Here is a 22,621-nt window from a genome sequence, read left to right on the forward strand (position 1 = left end):
AGCACAGGGCTTGGCACAGAGCAAAAGCCAATAGATGGTAGTGGTTAGCCACTAAAGACATGGTTGCTTAGCTGATAACTTAAGGCATAGTTTCAAGGTCATAGGTTTTAGTTCCTACATGAACCAATTTGTGTCCTAAAACTTCCTGTCGAATGTAGTATCCCTACCCATGAACCAGATGGGGTCGTATAAATGTTCCAGGGAATTATCTAGTTTGAAGATAATTACTTGGTGGCATCTTTGTACCTACAAAGAACCATATAATTTTACCTCCAAAAACTTCAATATAACTTTAGGTCATCCACATATACTTCACAGCTAATGATCTTCAATTATCCTTGTAAAATACAATATAGTCTTAGTTCACTTAAGAAGTTGAGAACTGATTTTCAGCATAGAGTCCTAGTTCCAGCATCCTGGTGGTGAGTTTCCTTTGTGTTTTAAGGTGATATAAGGGAGAAGCAAGCAATTAGAAGGGTCCCTTCATGGCTCATGGAGTAAAAGTACTAAAGACAGGCTCTCACGACTTTTTCATATTTAATAATGTTGTAGCTTAGTGCTAGTCCAGAGACAGAAGTGATCAAATGAAAGTGAGTCATTGTGACCTACGATATTAAGATCTAATGCCATCATCCTCCAACAGGCTCTCCTGGATGGCCATTTTTAGTAGCTAATAATTCTAGGATCTGCTAAACCACAGTGCAACAACGCATGTTGTGTTCAGAGGTCCAGGAAAGGAACAAAAACTAATCTCAGCAACACTGAAGCAATTTAAAAATAGATAGCTCATACATATCTTTTGTAGCATTAATAGCAGTATTAGGAGACATATTTGGAGGGATGGTCTCAGATTTATTTTTATTTATTTATTTAAAAAACAATCTCGAAGTTTTTTATTTATTTTTCTTATTTTTTTGTTATAGGTGTTTTTACTATAATATTTTATTCAGGTAACCACATAGTAGTTGGATATACATATATGTATTAAAACTCACTGCTGTCAAGCAGCTGAGGCTTATGTACATGTCATATCAGGACAAAGCAGTTATATGGCTAAAAACGTCTTTATTCATTCATCAGTATTGAGTGCCTACTAAGTGCCACATGTTGTGCTAAAGGAGGGACTAAGAGGCGGTTCTCAGGGTAAAATTCACCCGTATTTTGGATTCTATGGTAAATGCCCAGAGCACAGATTATATCAAGAAGTAAATGAAGTCCCTGCACAGTTGAAGTAACTGTTACAAAATGCTTCATTACAGGGCATTCACTTTGCACACTGGTTGTCATGATCGTGTTTGAAACATACATATGTCATTGTGCCACCATTCCTGGCTTTTTTTTTTTTTTTTTGGCTATTTGTCATTCCACCCTACAGCAGATCAAAAGCAAACGGTTACACTAGCATGGAAGGGACGGATGATGACAATAAGCAATTACACTCTGTGATGAGAGTGGAGGATTTTAAAATGAACTACGAAAGGTAGATACAGGAAGTTAGAAAACATAGCCGCTTAGCAGGAGGGCAAACAGCTTTACACACTTCAGCAGCCCTGGGGGATTAGTGTACTAAAGCACAGTATTGTGATTAACATTCATAATGATGACCTTGAATTATCACAGAGAGGTCACTTTATGTTTAGAAGATTCTATTGAGCAGGGTAGGAAATGCATATTGCATTTGAATGGTGTAATACATTTTTTTAAAAACAGTTTTGTTACACAAAATAGAAACATTCCTTACATGAAATGCTCACTTTTGTGAAACAAGCTTCTGTCCTGGGATTGCATTTCCTGCGATTTCCTCTTTTCCTTTACTGTAGCCCCTTGTGGTCCTCACAGCAGACCCCACCAAACCACAAGACAATGACCACGTCATCGTCATCAGCTCAACCGCACGAATGGCTGAACTTTATCACCTGGTAATGGCATTTTTAGAGTTACACTTCGATGTACATAAGAATTATAAACCAACCTCTACGCAATTCCGTGGATCATGGGACATGCATTGGGTAGAGGTTGCCCCTGAATGGAGGGGTACAGAGGCATCTCCGACCTTCTCTGGCTTCCCTGTTGCCATGAGGCACAGGTCAGATACTCCTCTGCCCTCCATTGCGCCCTTACTGGTTTTGACACCAACAGTTCCTCTCTGCTGGGTTCAAGAAACCATCGCAATGGACACACACAGAACTTACAAACAAAACTCACATTTATGGGAATTTATTAGGCAAGTGAACAGGTTACCGCAAGTCAGAATCATTAAACATGAAGGATATGGTACCTGGACCACAGTAGAGCCTCTTCTCAACCAGCGGCCAACTCTCTCTCCTCTTCTCTCCCCTCCCCTCTCCTCCCCTCCCCTCCCCTTCTCTCTCTCTCTCTCTCTCTTTCTCTCCTCAGACAGAGATCTCGGACATGCTCCACTGGTGACTCTTCCCCCAGTGGTCCCAGGATTTCTCTCATTTCCGGTTCTGAGGTGGCTGACATACACAGTGGAAAGGCTCTGATGGAAGTGTGCTTTTTGTCTTTTGGTGGACCGTGTCCCAAAGCAGACAAGAGTGGTGACTTGGTTGTCACCCTCTATAAAGTGGAGACAGTTTACCTTAATCTTGTCTATTAGCATATCAGAGAACGCCCGGCAAATTGGGTTTACAGCCAGAGGCATAAAGACCAGAGTTTATAATACATCACATATGGGATTATGGCCAGAAGGGCAATGTTAGTTGACTACATCTCAGATACCCACAAACAGATGGGATCTTTATCCAGATCCCCAGTTTATTCTTATATCAAACTTCTAAGAAAAAGAAAAGACCTTAAAATTTTAATTTCTGTTCCCTGTTCCTTAATTTCATTTTGGGTAAAAATGACTAGATTTTTGGCTTTCAGAAATTATTTACTTACAAACTATTTATTCCTGGGAATGTTGGGAGTCTTACCACATCCGTGCTGACAGACACGAATAGATCACAAATGATAAAAGTTGAACTTTGAATTTTAGTAAACACTTGGCCTTCTAAATATACAAGCAACCAGAATGGGGAAAATTATTTTAAAAATAATAAACTTATAAGAGTATAATAAATTCTAATTTCTGATACATTGATTCAGTTTTTGTTTCCTTTTTAGGAATGACTGAAAACAGCTTGGTTGTTTTTTATACATGACAGTATATAAGTGGCCTTTAGGATTTCCTAAACAGTAACCTTGGGTTTCTCTCCTATTAAGCAACTTGCGGGTACGGAACACCAGCATGTGGGCAGCAGCTGAACACTAACCCGTACCATCAAAGTTCTTTCCAACCAGTACAGAATTCACTACATTTATACCTGAACTACGACAGCAATTTTTCTCTCTCTCTTCTCAAGGCTATTTTACAAATAATATTGGTAATTTTGTTTAATCCAATTTGTATCTACTTTAAGAGCTATTTGAACAAATTGTTCCATTTTCATATTTCTGGCCTAAATGCAGCCATTGGAAGACCAAATGCATATGTTTCTCCTCAGTGCTTTTCTGCATCTGGGAAATCAAAGCAGATTTGGTTTAGTACCTCTGTACCAGGGTAAGAAAACAGTATTGCTACTGGGATCCCAGTTCATACATGCATGTGTTTATTATAAACATGTTCAAACATGTCTCTTCAATCAGTGGATGACTGCAGGCAAGTTCTCCTAGTAATATATTCATCATAGTCTCCTTAGGGCATTTTTCTTTTCTTTTTTCTAAAGATCCAACCAAATTAAGGTTTCTTAGAGGATCTGCTGGGCTACTTATAATTAAATGGATAGCTAAAGAGATAGATAACAAATAAGTAAATAAACAAATATCTAAATCTATTTTGTATTTAAGAGTTGGCAGGACATTTTACTTAGTCAATGTATGGCTTTTTAAAACCATTGTGGCCCATTGTCCATACGATAAGTGTTCAGTTTCACATATAATATTATATCAGGTCTCTCTTTAAAAAACAAAACATCCACCCCTGTTGGCTCATTCGGCTTGTGTAATAGAAATGAACAGACACTCTTCAATACACAGACTGCTCCCCTTTTCATCTTCCGTGAATCTATGTCCTTTGTATCACCTGCTGGGCATCTAATTGGAGACCCTTTCACTATTGTTTTGGTATTTGCACTTTATAAAGAACAGTGATTGGGCTTTTTTCCTCAGGCTGGTTATAATCAAATGCAAATAGATTTTGGTGTCTTCTCCTTAAGGAAAAGCCAAAGAGAAGGCAGTGTGGAGTGAACATTTAGAGTAGACTGTCAAAAGGAAACTTGAGTCAGTTTATGAGTCTTTGGCCTTGGTGGCATTGGTGTGCACAAGGATGAGGCTGTTTTCTTGCGTAAAGATTTACAGCCTGGGAAACCTTATGGGGAACCACTCTGAGTGGGAATCTAGCCCGTGTGTTTGGTTTGGGGGATTGGACCCTAATTGCGTCTCTACTGCTTGAAGCATGGTGGCGGTAGAAAACTTAAAATCAGAAAAGTGCCAACTGCCAGAAACCTTGGGCAACCCCCAAATCCAGAGCCAAACTAACCAGAGCGACAGTTTTCAATAGGATTGGAAACAACACATTCTTATGGACTTCCAAGACTAATAACAGTACACAGAGTCAACTGTTACCATCTTATGAGCATTGGTTGTGGCGGAAACCAAAAATTGCAACAAATTCCTGTCAATTCTTGGGTCCTTCTAAGGAGAGTCTCTCTGAGGGAAAATAGCATTATTTTCTACAAGTGAGAGAGACTCTTGTGACTACACAGGCATGGCGGGGGTGAGGGTGGGTCAGCCTTGTGTTGCAGGCCCTGTGGCTATCTGTAGAAACACTGAGGCTTCTGTTCTTTAATAAATGGTAGCCAATTACATAACGATAATGATCGATGAAATGCTTCACAAAATCATGTAAAACTACCAGTAAAATCAGCATCCAACAAAACCTTGTCTAGAAATCCAATTTCTTAGAAATGCCTTAGATTTGACCATGTCCGACTACATCTTGGCTGTCTCTCGAGGGAGAGTGGAACAGGATGGAAGGTCACTCGTAGGGACTGGCGCCAAGTACTAAGACAAGGACTTTCACGTGCCAGAGAAGCATCGCAATAAGCAGGGATGGATTGAAGGGGTCAGGGCATCTCCTGTGTTATGCATGGACATGGGAATTGAGGGTCCACGGAACGCCAGCAGTTGTTATTTTGAGTTTAGTAAAAATGAAACTTTGTACTCATTCTCTAGTAAACGCATTCTCTAGAAAAGACAAGGTTGCGTTAAGGATGCAAGTCTCTTTACGCATCCATAATTAGGTGACTACTATGACCTATTAATTCTAGCAGCTCATAACTCAAAATGTTAAACACGGAGTAGAGAAAGAAAGCTTCTTTCTTTAAACAGGCACTAAGATATAAGCTGCATAGCTCATGTGGGAGGGGTGTGTGTGGTGTGTGTGTGAGGGGGAGGGGTGTATATGTGGGGGGAGGGGTGTGTGTATGTGTGTGGGAGGGGTGTGTGTGTGTGTGAGGTGTGTGTGTGTGGTGTGTGTGGGAGGGGTATGTATGTGTGGGAGGAGGGTGTGTATGTGGGGGGGAGGTGTGTGTGTGTGTGTGTGTGTGTGTGTTACTTAGGAAATACAGAAGCCTCTGTCCCACGTGATGCTAGGCTTGGGGCAACTGCTTTATGGGTTAAAGGTGTCAACAGAATTGGTAGAAAAATTCTACATTCAATTTGAAAGCATTGAACTGTAGTAGATACATCAGGAGTACAGAATTAAAATTAAATGCAATTGGAATTTTACTATGTAAAATTTATCAATTTCGGTAGGAATCTCTCAGAATTGTTCTTCTTTTTCTTATAATAAAATGATGAACCAGGAGAGTGAAGGCCTCTTGGGAAAGAAAGGTCTAGAAATGCCTCTATTTTACCAATGGGGAGTCCTAGCCATTTTGCTTCTACTTCTTTACAGCTAATGGCCCAAATCTCGGGCCCTGAAAGTCTGTTGCCCTGTGTCTTATGCCAGGCCTAAAAATGGTTTATGGGATTCCCAGATGCATGAGTCAGCCAAGGTCAGCGTTTTGAAACCACCAGCTGCTCCACCAGAGAAAAATGAGGCTTTCTATGACAGTAAGCATTTGCAGTCTCAGAAATCCTGTGTCCTACAGGGTCCCACTGAGTCAGAATCGACAGGAAGGGAATGACTTTGAATTTGCTTTTGTTCTGAGTCCACACACCACCAGTACCTCAGCTGAATCAACGCCCCTACCCCCATTTGAAAGACTCCCTTAGAGTCCCTCCTTATCTTTTTAAAAAATCATAAATTCACTCCACTTTTGTGCTTTTAAAAAAATGCTTCTCCTAATGACATTTTTAGAGGGATTTAACCACTAAATAAAATAAACTGGGATGTCTGGTTAGGGCAAGAAGATGAGTTTTGAGGTGTTTTTCTCGCACTTCCTCAAGGAAGAAGTGCTCTCCTCCTATAAAGAAAGATGTTCCGCCTTGGGAATCGTGCTGGGGAGTTCTCCTGTGTCCTGTACGGACACTATGTGTCTGCCACAGTGGCTGTCGGTTTGGTTTGGTTGGTTGGTTGGGTACCTCCAGGACCCAGCTCCTGCTAGGTTTTCAGTCAAGAATCACCCTCGTCTATCAAAGAAAAAAGTCACAGAAATTAGCACTCCAAATCTTGTCAGAAGTGTTCCTTCTTTTCATCCTTCTAATGGGCTTTCCTCCCACCCCCGCAACAGACTTTTGATGCTATACGTTGAATGCCAAGACTGCAAGACCTTCCCCATCTCAAACACTGGAGAGTAACATTAGTAGCAGGATATTTATCATACAATTAGTCCTCGTGGGCAGAGGCCACAGGGAAACACCATAGACGGGCTGCTGGTCAGCATAGATTAATCCCTCTGTGATCCTTTCTGAGAGGGCGCTGCTTTTCAGGTTCTTGGTAGAATTTTATCCCAAACACATTATGTTTGCTTCCTCCAGACACATTGCCATGGATTATTTGTCCAAAATGGAGATTTGAAGGAAAATAGAAATGTCCCTTTGAATACTAATAATTTAACTATGAGCAGTTGGGTTTTCTGACGTTGCATCTAAGTTATGTGAGCATGAATCAGAGCAGCCTACTTATTTATTTATTTGTGCATTTATTTATTGATGGGTATTGCCTTGAGACCCCTATCGAAACTTTGTAAAGCCAGCATTCAACTAAACTAAATAGATAAAGATACATTAAAAATTAACTGAAACAAAATACCACCAGCGACAAACTAGTAGAAATATACAATCTCTATAATCATGAGCGCATCATGCTTCAAGAGATACTAAAAATCAAATAATTTTTTAAATTAAATCAAATTCATACTAACATTTCGATCAGGCTCACAGGTTCTAGACAGTATGGAGTGGCATAGTAATGACAGAGTAGGCTAGGCGCTGGACTGCTAACCACAGGGCCAGCAGTTTGAAACTACCAGCTACTCTGTAAGAGAAAGAGGAGGCTTTCTATGACCATAAAGAGTTACAGGCTCGGAAGGTCACAGGTGGCAGTTGGGCTTTGAAGTATAGGGTTGCTGTGAGTAGATGGGAGTTCCCATTTGCTTGAAGTTCAAGGGGACTACATACAGAAAAACAGATCATCCTTTGCGTGAACAGCATGACAATGAGGCCCGAAAGGGAACGTCTATAGAGACAAATGGTCTCCATCGTTTGCATTCTTTGCACAGCAAGGCTGAGGTTAGCAGCGTACTAGCTACGAAACTATCCAGAGTCCCCAACCCAAACTGCAGGATTTACAGCTTGTCTCTAAGCTTAGTTTGGTGTGCTGGTTTTTTTTAACTGTGTTCATTTTTATCACATGGCCTCTTTTATAAACTTAAACCTCACTGTCTTCCCATCAATTCTGACTCACAGTGGCCCTATAGGAAGGGCTAGTCTGTTCCTTTGGGTTTCCTAGACTTTTTCTTTTTAGGAGTAAAAAGTCTAGTTCCTTTGACAGACCTAATGCACTTGAACCACTGATCTTCTGGTTAATAGCTCAATGTATAGCCCACTACACCTTTGGTCCACTTTTATGGAAAATAATAATCTTCTGTGGCAAGCAAAGAAGTTATTCACATAGATAAAGTCTGTCAAGTGCCTAGAAGAGAGTCGAATGGTAGAGAATGAGTTACACTCTAAACCACGAGTCAATGTTTGGTCGATCAAAAGAGCTATTCTCAGATGTGAATAGAGAGACTAACAACTTTACAGACCTCTTTGGAATTTCTCATCAGCTCATATTTTGAAGAACAGGCTGCCCATAGAGTGCTGTGATGTTAACTTTTCATTTTTACATTAAATTTTAAGGCAAGCACAACTGTCCAACCTGTACAATTTGCTGCTAGGCTAGCTGATAATTGTACATATCCTGAAACTCAAAACACAATGAAAAGCATGGTGTTAGAAAGCAGACTATTCCAGGATTCATAAATATGCATTTGATTGCCTATTCCATGAATGATTCAACACACAACCCTATGAAAGTCTAATGTTGTTCTTGATAACAGCCATCCAGAGGCAACAAAATGGAAGAATTCTCTAATGCGCCATACCATGGAAGCCACCTAACGCTTGCAGGTGGGTTTTGAGGGCATTAGGAAAACATTTACAAGTCTCTGAATTCTCGTGGGTCTTTCCTGAGAGAAGCCGTGCATAGCTTCATTTATGGGTGTGAGAGTGGCGCGAGAGAAGTGCACTGTCATGTGTCATATCTCAGGGGGCCTTGAGAACATGCTATTTGAGTAGAAATACACTGCCCAGCTGTGCTGAGCCATGCCTAGAGTCGATCCCACTCTGGGCTTGAGAAGTAGCTTTCTTTGGTCTTGGTGGCACAAATTGAAGGAAATAACTATGTTAAGGACTTTTTCTGATTCTCTGTTCTGTAGACCTGCATGTCTTACATTAGCCAACCCCTCCTCCATTTTTCCCCTCGAGCCATGAGAATTGTTTAACCACTCTGCTCCCTGTCACAGGCATGGGTAATATCTGCCCCATCAGGTATCCCAGACTAAATGAGCTATTAAGCTCTGTGTGAAACGTATCAGACTGCTTCTGTAACCTCCCTGCCCTGCGGTGACTTTTTTTCTAAAGGCATTTTCTTTTAATACTTCAAAAGTCAACGATTACATTTTCGATGGAGGCATGACAGGAATCTCTAATGGCCAGACTCTCTTTGTAGGCAAATATGTAGAGGTGGTAAAGATGTGAGGAGAGTCATGCAGAGTTAGTTTCTTAGACTAAGTGATCTTTAGAAGTAAACGGTCTCATAATAAAAGTAAACAGCAAAATAAATAACGAAAAGGCGTGCCACGGGATGGGAATCTGCAGCAGACAGAGGTTTGCCTTGCTGTCTAGGCGTGGAGCAACCAGAGACCCATGTCGTGGGATGATTATTCTCTGAGCAGAGTTTAGAGTCTCAATGCGCTGCGATAACAGCCTCCGATTAATCCTGTTAGCTGAACAGACATTTTGATAGCAATTCAAATAAATGAGTTCTTAAAAACAAAACATGGAAGTTGAAAAGATTTGAAAATCTCTCCAAAGGCTCATTTTATTTCTTCAGTGAGGATAAAACTGTCTTATTTTCTTCCACAGTAACAATACACATGACCAGTTTTATGCCAAAATGCCATTGTAAAGATTTGTGATGCTTTCTTATTCTTTTACAATCAGAATTGCTGCTTCTGCGCTGCAGAACAATACTGCACGGCATAGCTCAGACCAATATGCCCACAGACTACCCAAGTCCCTTAGGGCTCCTGCTCTCTGCCTTACATCACCAGCTCCCTTGGTGATGAGAGTCTTCCACACACTGTAACTACCCTGTGGTCATACTCGGGCCTACTTCTCTGGATCTTCCCTTGACATTTCCATTCAGAACGGTACAGTATTTCAATAGCTCCCTTCCACAATACGGAAGATAAAATATGTATATTTGAATTCTTTCAAAATATGCTCAGTTTTACGCTGATATACATTTGAAGGTTTCTAGGAGATAAATAATTCTGAGAAGACTTTAATTTATATCCTGTACTGATTCTCACTGGCTTTCGATGATATGGCTGTGTAAGAACAAAGGAAAACCCACAAATGAATTGATTAGAGACTATACAAAAGAAGAGATTCTATCTAATCCCCCTTAATTCCCCCCTTCCTCTTTTATTTTCCATGTAAGCCTAGTAAATAAGAAATGTTAGAGAATTCTTTTGGAATATGTTACATGAATTATCTTCCATCAGAAAAGCAGACTGTATTTCATAAGTAGAATAAAATGACTTTGAATATTATTCAACATGGCATCACTATGCCACTCTATTTTGTACATAATCCCTCTTTTTATCTCTGGTTGTTTCCTTTTTAATGTACCTTTGTGATACACAATAACATGTTATGAATTGTATGTTAACAATAATATTATGTGCTTGTTCTGGATTTATCTTTTCAAGGTCAAAGCATTCTGGTCTGCCCTAAAATCTAGTCTGTGGAGATTTTTTTCCCATAACTTCTATTTCTTCTTAATTCCCAGACATGTTTAAAATTCTAATCAGAGTGTGAAAAGCCACACTTTAATATGCTGTATTGCAGAGAATCAAAATCACTCATCTACTATTTTTTGTCCCTGTTTATTTTATGACCCATCAACATTAAGCTATTTTTGCAATCAATCTCATTAGATGTGCCAGTAATAATGACCTGAGATTAAAAATTGAAGAGAAGTTTTGATTGTTTTCCCTCTTCCCTTCTGTCAGTGCTGTATTTAAAAAATTACTCATACACCCTATAATCTGTCCCTGTCAGCTTTTTCATGTTAACAAAACATACAAGTACCACTCTCAGTCAGTTTCTTTATCTGCCAGTCAAATGTTCTTTTTGCGACTCTTGACTAAGCATTGCAATTGTGGTAGTCTGAGTTTCCAGCTTAATCTAAAAAAAAAAAATCAAGCTCAGAAATGCACAACACTGTAAATGAGTTTTATAAAATGATAACCGCCAAACAACTATGTCAGGGCCACCATGATTTATTATCCATTCAGTGCAAAATCAAGGGACATGTGATTTGCAAGGAGCCATTTCCTTACATTCTGAATGCTGACTCTCCTGAATATTGACACCTGAGTAGTGTCCCCGAGGGCAAGGTTTTTCATATCATAAGGAGAAGGCAGACTTGATGGCAAAAATCCAAAGACTGTACAATATGTATAAAGGAAAATGACTGACCCTGGGAGAGCATTTTGGTAGATGGACAAAGAGAAAAATGATACCCACTAAATGCCAAGATGCTCAAATTAAACAATAACATCTACTACTGTCTGTTAGTTTCATATGCTTTTGTGATGTGTATGCAGTTATAATACTAGAAACTACGCTATTGGCATTCCAAGTATAGGCAGCATCACCCAAGCTAATCAGGTCACAGAGTTTCCAAACAAAGAAGAAATGCCCGGTGATTTTGTTTTCCAAAATGGCCAATGAAAACCATTGGGTCACAAAAAGGCTGCCCACTATAGTGATGGAACACAAGCTCCCTTGTTTGGAAGGCACTTTAAGAAACATGATGGTCACAATAATACATTGGAACATCCACGGATTGTGAAGATGACACAATCCTGAGCCACATTACCTGCTGGTGCACGTGGGGTTGCCAGGAGTGGGAACGGACTCTGTGGAGACCAGCAAGGAAAACAAATGCTGGGAAGCAGAGGAGAGGCTGAGAGCTAAGAGCCCCAGTAGGCAGTGCGAACTGGGTGTTACAGTGTGTTTCTAAATACTGTGAAATGATCACGGGTTGCAAGGACAATAATATAAATATATATAAATATATAAAAATATATATAAATATATAAATATGTAAATATATATAAATATGTAAATATATATAAATATGTAAATATATATAAATATGTAAATATATATATATATATATATATATATATATATGAAGGAGGACACCCAGAATGCACCGCAGAAACAAGGATGACAAGATTTCATTTCATGTACATTGGATATGTTCTCTGGAGGGATCAGTGCCTGGAAAGAGAAGTGCTGACGAGTTGGCTGACACAATAGGCTCACGCATGCTTGTGACGCTAGAGCAGAACCAGTTAGTGTTTTATTATGTGGTGCATAGGGCCATGATGAGTTAGAAGCTACTTGATAGCAACTACCACCAGCAGCAGCTGTCTTTCACAGTGTAGCCTTGCTCCAGGTTTGCTGCATACCTTTCGGCCTACACCTTTGTACAAAGGTCAAAGGAATTGATGAACAAGAACAAAAGCAGGAGACTGCTAACACAAAGGCGTCCTAGCAGTTTGCACTGCTGAAATAAATACCTTGCATAAACACACTCTGATTTAGGGTGGGTGCATCAAAAATTTCACTACCACTAACAACAGAGACCCTTGAATTGCACAAGTGATTTGAGTTCAGCTACTAACTGAAAGGCTGGAGGTTTGAATCCGCCCATTAGCACCACAAAAGAAAGGCCTAGCCATGTGTATGAAATGCCAGGTACAGTTGCCGCCAGTGAAAACCCTGTGGATACAGGTTTGACAGAGGATATTTGAATATGCATATTGACCTTTGCTGTAGATAAATCCATGGATATGATGAGGCACACAGGGTGCTGAGATATGTAAACTTCATCACACATAATCAACAACCCTGGGGGAAGAATTCCTGGGCCGGAGGGGACACCAAGGACAATTAGCATAACATGGTTCATAAATACAATGTTCTACAGTCATGAGTAGACACTGGACTCGTAAAAGTACATGGGCAAAAAATAAATAAATAACAGTTGGTGAGCAGCCATCTAAGGTGCAAATATTGGTCTCTTTCCCTTCAAAGGAAGAGTGATGAAACTGAAAGACACATGGAAACAGTGAGTGCCATGGACTAGTGGACCATGCCAATATCAGTCTCCATTGACACTGAGATCAGAGCCAGGTGATGCCAAGCTACCACGAGCAGCTGCTTTGACGAAGATCAACCAGAAGGTTGAGATAAAAGGGGGAAAGTAGGGGACAGAACTCACAGTCATAAAAGTGACCAGGCTAGAGACCATAGGACCCCCAGGACTATGACCTTTAGTCACTTTTCAGGTGTGCCACTCACCCCAATGTTAGTAAATCAATCATTTAAGACCCAAAGGGGAAAAATAACCTTTAACAAAAGAAAAGGACAGCATTTACCCCAGGGCAGACCGTGGTTCCATGGAAACCAGAAACACTGGGTGTGGGATGAGCAACGTACACTGAAGAGCGTTATATTGGGAAGTTTCAACACAATGTGTGTAGACTCTCAAATGCTCAGTGTGCGCTACTGCGTAAACCTGTGCCTAAATCACAAAAGAAGAAAGGCTTATGAAATACGTGGGTTATCGTGAATTGAAACTGACTTGTAGGCAGCAAGCCTGTTTTTCATGGTCATCTTTAACTGAAGAGGAAGTTTTAAAAGAAAACACAGGAGATGATCACAGGAATCCAGTGTACTAATGAACTTAACTTCAGAAACTGTTATAGTTTCAAAATCATTCATTTACATTTATAACATAAAGGTATGCTAAATAGCATTTTATCAAGCAGTTAGGGAATTGAAGTGTACATGATTCTGTATGTAAAGCTTTAAGATATATATTTAACACTGTATCTACTCAATATACCATATATACTTGAGTATAAGCCAACCCGAATATCGGCCAAGGCACCCAATTTTTCCACCAAAAACCTCATAAAAAACCACAGCTTTCCCCCAGATCCTGGATGCTTCCTCCCCCCAACTACCATGATCCAAATTCTACCTTGCAGGACTGGATAGGGCAGAGGTTGTACACTGGTGCATATGGGAGCTGGAGGCACAGGGAATCCAGGGTGGATGATATCTTCAGAACCAGGGGTGTGAGCGGCGAGGCTGGGAGAGTGGAGGGTGAGTGGGTTGGAAAGGGGGAACTGATTACAAGGATCCACATGTGACCTCCTCCCTGGGAGATGGACGGCAGAGAATGGGGAGAAGGGAGACTCTGGATAGGGCAAGATAGGACAAAATAACAATCTATAAATTATCAAGGGCACATGAGGGAGGGGGGAGCGGGGAGGGAGGGGGAAAAAAGAGGATCTGATGCAAAGGGCTTAAGTGGAGAGCAAATGCTTTGAAAATGATTAGGGCAAAGAATGTACGGATGTGCTTTATACAATTGATGTATGTATATGTATGGATTGTGATGATTTGTACGAGCCCCTAATAAAATGTAAAAAAAAATGTGCTGAAAAACTGGGCTTATACACGAGTATGTAAGGTATATAATAATACTCACTACTAATATATTTACTGTTTACTGTTGCATGAGAATAAAACTTTATAGATGGAAGTTATATAAGGAGAAAAGATCACAGGTGAGAGAGAGAGGGAGAGAGAGAGAGTTCTAACATTGCCCCTTCCATTTACACCTTTGTGCCACTCAGACCATAGTATTTAACAGATTTGGATCTCCCTCCAATTTTACTGGAAGGTATATAATTAATTATAACTTGGGCCACAAAAATCATGAAAATCTCTAAGTTCTATCCATAACCTTCTAAATCTGTTCACTGAAATAATTATTTTCTAAGTCTCAGGATTTTCTACTTAAAAGTATACTTTCAAAATAACTGATCTATCTCCGATCTTCAGAAAGTCAGAATCCAAGAGGCATCAATTTATTTGGCTAAATTCAAGGTGTAGAAGGAGGAAGGTGAAGCAAAAGACTCAAAGCAGCCCCCTAAATCAATCCTACCAAAGGGCAAATTGATTGATTTGATTGGGAAAAATTGAGAGTTACACTCTGTCTGATCGTATGAACTTGGAGGTGATTTCAGGTATCTCTTTATGCTCGGTTTTTATTTATTTGTTTTAAATCCAGAACATGTGCTATGGAACAAAAACTCTGTTACAAAACGAAGGACACTCCTCCTTTTAAGCTTTCTATCTTTCTTTGACTTTCACAAACTTAATTGGCAACTCTTCTACTTTGAGACACTTTACCTCCCAGTGACTGGCCCCTCACAGGCTGAAAGGCAATTCCTTTATCTCATAGAACATCACCTCTGTGCAAAGCGACCCTAGAAAGCATGTAGAAGAGTAACAGAGTCTCTATAGCTATTTATGGGCCTAATTTCCCCGGCTTAATTTTGATTTATAACTACTGAAATTAAATCAGGCATTCTCATTGCTTAAAGGGCAGCCTTGAATACACCAATGCAGTAGGATACTATTTACCAGCATATTGTGCCAATAACATTTCAATTTGGGTAAAGGCAAAGAAAACAGAATTGCTTCTTTTCTCTGAGCTTTCCACTGGAGATTCTATCAGAATCTATGTACCCATTAACCATGGACAAAGGTGAGGATCAGAAGGTGCAACTCAGCCGAAGAGGATCCAAGATCGTACATAGTATCAACTTTTGCTAAATAATTTCAAGGAGGTGGGCAGTCAGGAAATTCAGAGTGAAAATAGTTTATACCTTGTCAAGTTCATACAATAGACCTCAGAAGCACTGCCTCCTGGATCTGGTTTCTATTCCTGACAGATAAGCCTTGGTTAGGGACGCAGTATGGGCAGAAGTAAAGTCTGTTTCTTCTAACAATTATCAATGGGAAAATCCAGAACTGAGTATCCTCAGACCCAAGTCTCCTAGGACCAAATGGGAGGTACACCTCGGAGCACTGACCCGGCACCAGCCACATGGCATCACACAGGTGTGCCTTAGCTCAACCAATATCCTCAACCATGCCTCCCCACCCACCCCCCAGCCAGTGGGGAGAGAAAGGGGGACATAATACGGCTGGTGGCAAGGCGGTCTCCATCTTCTCTTGTTCAGGGGTGCACTGCGAGCAGAGCACACATCCGTGCCTATGCGCCGGCTCTCAGGCCCGCTCACTCCCTCGGGATTCCTGCTCTTGGCCCCACAAGCTGGTTCTGTGCTCCTGTCCCAGTATTCCGTCCACGTGTTTTTCCACGCTCCCCTGAAACGACCATTTCTGTTGGGAAGGTTCCCGCAGCCCCCCGCCATGTGGCCTTGCACACCTTACTTGGATTTACAAAAGTGTTCCTGCCACGTGAATTCTTTCAGCGTGGAAAGCAAGAAGAGAGGGCAACTCCCCCAGAAACCTACCAGTAAGACCGCACATTGGCGAAGGCACACACCTGCAGGCCCCATCTATACCGGCAGCTCCGTCGCGTTGCAGCTTTCAGCGGTCTCAGTGGATTGAGTATATAATTAGTTAGGCATTTATGATTTTCCTTTGGACATAGTCAACATTAGAGTTTTAATCGTATGACGACGTGGTGCATTGATTTCCTGAGCCTGTTCTGCTCATATTTATACTGACGGGAAGGGACTGAAAGCCGGACCAGAGTAGCTCTAGAGACTTTAAAAGACAGTATATGAGGTCCAGGTTTGACGCTGACAAACTGTTCTATATGTGAGCAAATATCGAGGTTTAATGTGTACACTTAGTACTTTGCCCAATCACCAGCATGATTCAAAAATATCCTTTCTTCAACCATAGGGAAAAGCATTCATGGAACCAAAACATCATCTGATGGAGAGTTAGGAATGGAAACCTAAGGCTCAGTGACATCACTGGGGTTAGTGTCACCCCCATCCGCCCCTCACCCTTCCCTCACCTTGGGACATTTTGGGGTTCCCTCCCCTATCAGTGTCGGGAAGCATGCGCCACCCTCCCATCTGCCTACCTCCTTCCTCGAAGGAATCCCATGCTGAGTCTCTGGAGCTCTTTCGACAAGCCTCTGCTCTCTTAATCACTAAAGCATGGTTTGGTGGAAAGTAACGATTAGATCTGGAAGGGACAAGGAAAGCCACCGCAGGTGGGGAGAGGGCACTGAAGCCATGAACCTTCCCCTCCAGGTTGGTCATCTTCTGGCTTCCCAGTAACTCTACCATTTTGAACAATGTCACGTCCAATTACCTCTAGTAACCAAACCAACACAACCCATCAAAACCCAAAGTAGGAATTTTGAGTGAGAATCAGTTGGCGACCTCTTCCTGGCATACTTTAATTGTAAAAGAGAGCAAAGACTTTATTTGATTAAAATTGAGGGCCCTTCCCTGGTGATGTTTCAGATGTTAGCAGCACTCCCAGAGTAGCATCTTGGAAGACCAGTGGTATCTTGCTAGCCCAGGAAATCGCACCATTTGAGCAGTTGCTTACCCACCTGATTCATAAGAAAACCTAATGCACACATTCTTTAAATGAAAATCAGTAAACTTCAAAAAATATGTTTAGATTGTTGCTCAAGACCTTCTTGAGGTCTTCCTGCTAAGCGGAAACACTCTCATAGCAGCCCTGGCTCACAGACAAGCTTGTCCTATTGAATCAGCAACGCAAAAGCGAATTGCTGCAACCTTGAGAAACCAGGAGGCAAAGATATGTTTGGAAAGGGGAACTGGAGTAGAAAGTGAAACATTAAATATACTTTACATGAAATGTTTTGCTCAGGTAAAATACGAGGGTCATATGTTTTCTCCTGTCAAAGTAGACTTTACTAATCTTCATTTGGCATATACAGATCATTCTAGCAAAGACTCACCATTACAGACCAAGTTATGATATGATATGATTAATATGCTCTAATGATGTCTAAGAGAAAGGATCCTCATTAAATGTGTGAGTGACAATAAGTTAGAAAAAGTGCTAGAATCTTGAAAGATTGGAGCATATTTCAAAGTGAACTTGACAAGTTCTAGAAACGGTCAGGTAAAAAGTGGACTTTAGTCAGACTGAGGTGAAATAAATATATTAGTTCAGTCAGTTCTACCTCCATCCTAAATCTGACGACTGCCTCTCATTCCCTTTGCTGTCCCAGGAAAACCTGCCATCACCTCTTCCTGGGTCTAATGCAGCAGTTCCCTCCATGGTCTCCCTTCTTCCTTCCCTGCTCTTCTACAGAGCATTCTTATCTGTAACAGTGATCTTTGGGAAATATAAATTATGCCATGTCCCTCTTTTAAAATCCTCAAAAAATATTTTAAACTAATTCAAAGCCTTACGATTACCTACAAGGTCTCAATAAAATGGTCCTTGCTGAACTCTCTGACTCTTTTTCTTAATATTATCTTTGACTCCAAGTGAACTTCTTTGACTCTATAAGTCTTCCATCTATCTTGGAATCTTGCACCAATTATTTCTTTATGCACAACACACCCATTTGCTCTTTACATAGCGGCTACAAGTGTGTCCGATGCAAGCCGAAGCCGGGCAGTGAATAAGGAAGCCCTGAGGACATGGTGCCTGCGGATTACAGTGTTGGTAAAGAAAAGGAAATACATTAGGGACTGCTACTACAACTAGCAACACTCTCTTGGAGGAAGGACAGCCAGGACACACATTAGAATTGAGGATGGCGAGACTTTATTTCACATAGTTGAACATCTTACTAAGAGGGACGAATCGTTCACTGGAGAAAGAGGTATCATTCTTGCTAAAGTAGAGGATCAGTTAAAAAAAAGTTAAAAAATGAGAGGAAGACCCTCCCTGAGGTGGATCGCCACGGTAGCTTCTCCACTGGGCTCAGGCGTAGGAATGTCTGTGCAGACGGCACGGGCCTGGTCACGCTCTTCTCTACAGTCTCTACGTGTAGTAACCTACTTCATGACACATACCAATGGCAACTTTTCACACAGCCTTTATCTTTTTCTTAGTCTCTGCCTTGACCAGATTCCCCTCACCATTCCATGTCTCATTAAAAACTCCGTCCACCACCACCATTTACTCCAACATTGTTATTTTGATCCTGTTTTGGGCCTTAAAACACTGGTGGATATTTAATAGGTGTTCCATCGCTGTCTATTGGTGTGATGGAACAGCAGTTCTCAAAGGGTTAACCAAAGATGCTTACAAGTCCTTGAGACCCTTTCAGGGAAGTTTTCATTATTTCACTAATGCACAGTTGTCCCGTGGCTGTATGGCATGGGATATTATAGCAAATTGACTATAAAATCTAGCCGTGTTCTATCAAATCCCTCATTCAGGAGTAGAGCTGCTCCATAGGTGTTCCAAGTTTGTCATTTTTTTATGATGTGCAATGGTTGGTGGATTGAAACCACTGAGCTTTTGGTTTCAGCAGTGAGCCCTTTAACCACTGCACCAGCAGGCCTCCCTAATTAAGACTTAAAAATCAAACCCAACTGACTGCCATTGCGTTGATGCCAACTTTGGCCAAGTCAGGGTAGAACTGCCCGATTACAATGCACAACAATTTCTAAGCTGAGAATGTTCGGAGTGTGGAAGTAGAGGGATGGAGCCAACGGGTCTATCAGAGAGCTCTGGAACATGAGAGGGAGTCGAGCTGCTGTTTCTTGGGAAGCGTTGGGGAGATGAGGGGAAGGCACCTAGAAATCACGGCAAGGAATAAGAGCAGCCTGCAGATAGAAACTGGCAGCAGACAGGCAGTGAGGAAATGAGCCTTCGTGCCCAGTGCGGCAGGAACTGGATCCAGTCCATGTGCAGCCTGTGTTTACCCCGGAGCCCTGGTGGTACCATGGGTTTGCTCTGAGCAGAGCCCTTGGTTTAGAAGCCATGTGCTCATGCTTCTGACTCACAGGCCTACCAGATTCTACACCGATGTCGTTTTCTTTGTAGGAAGTTTTACAGCACCCATAGGAAACCACTACAGAAGTCATGGGATGTTAAATTCCAATAACCCTTAGCGTTTACACAAAGTAATCAATGGCCTTTAAATGCCCACACTGCTTCCTTCCTTAGCATCCATTCTGCCTACACAGGGTCGGTCTGCTTGATTAAAGAATAAGGAGAAATACACACGCCGTCACTTTTGGATGGCTTTGATTTAATTTTGTTTTCCTGCCTTTTCTGATTGCCTCTACGCCCTTGGAGACGGACCTGTTTGCAAGGCTGTACAAGGTTTTGTTTTGCTTTCCCTTTGAACTTTTCAGCCAATAAAAAGTTGAAAGTGGGTCCGCATCTGATGTCATCGAAGCTGTGAGTAGTGTCACATGAGACGGCTCCAACACAGCTTCATTGGAAAAAGTAACCAGCACCCGACCCTCCGCTGAGTTTCATGTAATTTAGTTGTCAAAGTGATGGAGCACAACCCTCGATTTAATTTATATGAAACCAGTATTGACTTGACTGTGTCCTCTTGCTCAGCCTTTGGTGATTTTTTTCTGGACAAGATACTCTATAAATGGGGGGTGGGGGGGGGGGAAGACAAAACAAAGAAGAAGAGAAAGCTGGAGGAGAAATAAAAAGTAACAGAAATGAGAGTAAGCGTTTGCAAGGCACTCTAAATTTAAACTGCCTCTTTTATGTCATGACCTTCAAGGTTTCGGCGACCTTGGTGTACTAATATTAATAGCACCCTGTTGGAAGGTCTTGGAAACTCTTCTCCAGCATAGACCACTGACAGCATGCTACAGAAATTCAGTTCCTCCCGTATGTCATCTTGGCAGGTCGCACCTGGGAGTTCAGAAAAAAAAATTGACTATATTTATTGATGACTTACTGATTATTCAATCTCTTTGGAGAACAATGTGAGGAGTTATTGTTTGTTTGTTTTGACACCTGGCTGAAGAGATTTACAAAGAGCAGGGAGAAAAAACTTACGCTGTAAAAAGTATGGGATCACTCAAAATGAGGTTCTCTCAGGATATTACAGAGCGAAGATCAAATCCTACCGCCCACTGAGTGCTCCGGGCTTAGGGGTTACACATGATCTGCCTGCGTATTCCATGCAAGCCTGGCCTCTTAATGGGGAAATATAACTAAGTCATTCATACTTAGTCTGTTATCTTTTTTTAAGCAGGCAGTTATTTGTCTTTCAAAGTTTTAAACAAAAGCAACATAAAAACTAGCCAGAGAAAAATCCCTCTCCCAGCCAGTGCTATTCATCTCATTCAATAGTAATGTCTGTTATCATGCCATTTTGTTTTGTTTGTTTTTGTTCTTACTTCCAGAGTTACTTCTGATATAAACAATAAAAATATTTTCTTGTCTCTCCCTCACATGCACACACATGGGTCCTATGCTTCACAGATTTTTTTCAGTGTTATTATTTATTTTAAACATAGGCCTCTGATTTTTGGAAGCAATTCTATACGGAATTCCTCTCATCCTGCATGCTGCTTTTGCTTTCGGCCAAGTGTCTTGTGAAGCCTGAGATTGTAGGTCTGCGTCTCCCCAATTCAGATCAGCATGCTGACTGCAAGAATCATTTGTATAAGTTCCTTGTTGGTATTACACGTCTTCATAGGAGACTTCCTGTTCGATATTCCATATTAGAAAACAGTTCTTAATAATGTCAGAATGTTTAATTAGACACAAATAATAAAAAATAATCCTTTTAACACTTGATCTCTTTATCTTGGTTTCCTCAAGAATGTTTCATAAAAACATAAGACTTGAAATGTATTTTGAGGAGAGAATATGACAGGGTCAAGTGAATACTGGAAATGCATAGAAACTCACCATGTCAGTCAGCCTATACAAAGCTCTGGCCAACGAGTAGAACTTTGCTTAAGCAAATATTTCCTCCAAAATATTTGCCCATGGATTTCCTTTTTTAATTTTCAAATAATATAGATGCATGAGCATCTCATGAATAATTTTCAAAATGTTTAGAAAATTGTTTTTCTTGAAGGATATTGTAAAATAATAATAATCAATTTTGCTCAGCATGTGCGAAAACACCGAAGACAAAGCATATCTGAAAAAATATGTTAGTTCTTCAAGGTTCACAAAGCTTATTTTATAGCTTGTTTCATCATGATAACTTGGGAAAGAAAAGATTATTTTCCCCTTATGTATTTTAATAATATCCAGAAACTTTTCTTGAAATTCTGATAATTTTACATATAAAATACAAGTTGAAGAACTAGACATAATGGTTAATAATATTCATAGTTTTATTTGCAATATAATAATGTTTGCCATATTTTCTTTATTTCTAAAATATTTATTCAAGAAAACACTTGTTTGCTGTGTTTACATGGTATGATTATTTTTTATTTAGCTAACTCATAAGATTAGCTCATTAAGGAAAAGGAAAACCATGGCCAATATATTTTGCTATTTTAATTGGGCAGTTTTCTTAAGGCAACATATACGATTAAAAAATAATCGTTGTCACTGCTATAATTATCTCCGATTGTTAAATGCAATGTCAGACAGTATTCTTGAAGTTCTCTATTATCTCAGACTGAATTTCTATCAAAGTTTTCCTTAATAATAGGGTCTGAACAAGCGCTAACAGCTAAATCTCCCGAGAGAAGGAAATGATAAATCCTCCAAAAAGGAAAAAGAAAAACCCTGTGACATTCTCAAATGTTTTTCTAAAGCTAAGATTGTTCATTTCGTTTAATTGTAAATAAGGCAGGTTTTACATCAAAACAAAATAAATATCCACGCTAAATCTTCTGAAAAACAAATAGTTATAAAAATGTCTGGTCCTGAGGTCAGACTATGAAAAATAAGAGAATGAGACTCCTAAAACTAAGATGTGGGACTAGGGCAAAGGACGAAGTCCAGAATCACCTTGTACAGAATTGGAAATATTTTTAATAGA

At 40.5% G+C, this 22,621-nt stretch overlaps 1 protein-coding gene across 18 annotated transcripts in view; it reads right to left on the minus strand.

Annotated features, from left to right (window-relative positions):
- NRXN1 (neurexin 1) overlaps positions 1-22,621 on the minus strand; it is a 1,245,618-nt gene that overhangs the window by 871,964 nt on the left and 351,033 nt on the right. The window contains exon 6 of one of the 18 annotated variants that reach the window (XM_075535212.1): positions 15,701-15,732. The exons of the other annotated variants lie outside the window; for them this stretch is intronic. Coding sequence (XP_075391327.1) covers positions 15,701-15,732 — 32 coding nt within the window. The remainder of the gene's footprint in view (positions 1-15,700; positions 15,733-22,621) is intronic. 18 annotated transcript variants of the gene reach the window in all.

The sequence above is a fragment of the Tenrec ecaudatus genome, chromosome 17 (genome assembly GCF_050624435.1).
Source record: "Tenrec ecaudatus isolate mTenEca1 chromosome 17, mTenEca1.hap1, whole genome shotgun sequence".
In the NCBI taxonomy this organism is placed as follows: domain Eukaryota; kingdom Metazoa; phylum Chordata; class Mammalia; order Afrosoricida; family Tenrecidae; genus Tenrec; species Tenrec ecaudatus.